The sequence below is a fragment of the Trachemys scripta genome, chromosome 6 (assembly GCF_013100865.1).
Source record: "Trachemys scripta elegans isolate TJP31775 chromosome 6, CAS_Tse_1.0, whole genome shotgun sequence".
Lineage (NCBI taxonomy): Eukaryota > Metazoa > Chordata > Testudines > Emydidae > Trachemys > Trachemys scripta.
In genome coordinates, this window is record NC_048303.1 from 98,548,544 (window position 1) to 98,549,769 (window position 1,226).

A 1,226-nucleotide genomic window follows, 5' to 3' on the forward strand; every position below is an offset into this window, starting at 1 on the left:
TTTAAATATTCTTTATCTAAGAGGGCAGAGGGGGCCGTAAGGAAAGAAATGTAGGGATTCTTTAATATTAAAAAAGTAATGACTGTGGTTTGGTTCTTCTAATGACTTGTTTGCTTCCACTACATAAAAAGAAGGAAACCGAAAGTAAAAACCTCAAGCAGAAAAAACCTTGAAAAGTAGAAAGTGATGAAAGCAAAATCTTTTCCTACAGAATACTTAAATTCAGAGACATGGGTCGAAAACACAAAAGTCTACGAAAGACCTTGAACAGGCACCAGTTGCTCAAGTTCTACACAAACACAGGGAATCTAAGACATCATCATGATCAGCAGGAGTTTGCTGCAATTTTGCCTCATGCTGCTCTTCTCCAGTGAAATCTCATGTCTGGACTGTAACAGGATTTATGTTCTACAAACCAGAATGAATAGCGAGAGTTTAGAGCATCTGGAGAAAATGGGTGGAAACTTTCCCTTCCAATGTCTAAATGAAAGGACAGCTTTCAAGCCCAGAGATATCCTCAAGATCCGACTGTCCCAGCAAGAGAATGCCAAGGTAGCCATCCAGCAGATCCTCCAAGAGCTCTTCCATATCTTTACCAACAATCTCACCCAAGCTGCCTGGAATGGGACTTCCATAAAGGAATTCCAAAATGGTCTTCACCAGCAGATTGAGAAGCTGGAGACGTGTTTGAGTGCTGAGAAGGGAAAGGAGATAACCTACCCAGGAAATGAGAACCTCCTGCTCACCAGCCTCAAACTGAAGAGATATTTCCAGACAATCGACGATTTCCTGAAAGAAAAGCAATACAGTCAGTGTGCCTGGGAGATCATCCGTGTGGAAATATCCAGATGTTTCCTCATGCTCAACATACTCACAAAGAGACTTGAAAATTAAGGTACCATATTTGTATTTTTCCTCAGGAAACTAAATCATATTAGTTCAATAAAACAGCTGAAGAGAGATGGGGATAATTTTAAAACTCGTATTATATAGGGCCCAACACTTCTCCAACACTAGTAATTTCAGCTATTTCAAATTCATGTTAATAAAACCGTTTTAGAGTAGCATGTAATTTAGTGCTTTCATTCTACACACACAATATTCTGTATGAAAAACATAGAAATACATCATAACTGCTAACTAATGACAAAATATCATGAGTGATAACTAACCAAAATGAATATAACTTTGCCCAGTAAGTGTCTTAGTTGGGGAAGAGAAAAGCG

At 38.7% G+C, this 1,226-nt stretch overlaps 1 protein-coding gene across 1 annotated transcript; it reads left to right on the forward strand.

Moving 5' to 3' along the window:
• The first annotated feature begins 298 nt into the window (after positions 1–298).
• LOC117879638 (interferon beta-like) lies at positions 299–894 on the forward strand. Its single transcript, XM_034774910.1, has one exon. It carries the CDS (start codon positions 322–324, stop codon positions 892–894), a length of 573 nt encoding a protein of 190 aa, XP_034630801.1. The 5' UTR covers positions 299–321.
• Positions 895–1,226: the final 332 nt, after the last annotated feature.

What these genes read in the sequence shown, in the direction of transcription:
- LOC117879638 (XM_034774910.1), top strand. Translation starts at nt 322, where the DNA reads ATGATCAGCAGGAGTTTGCTGCAATTTTGCCTCATGCTGCTCTTCTCC.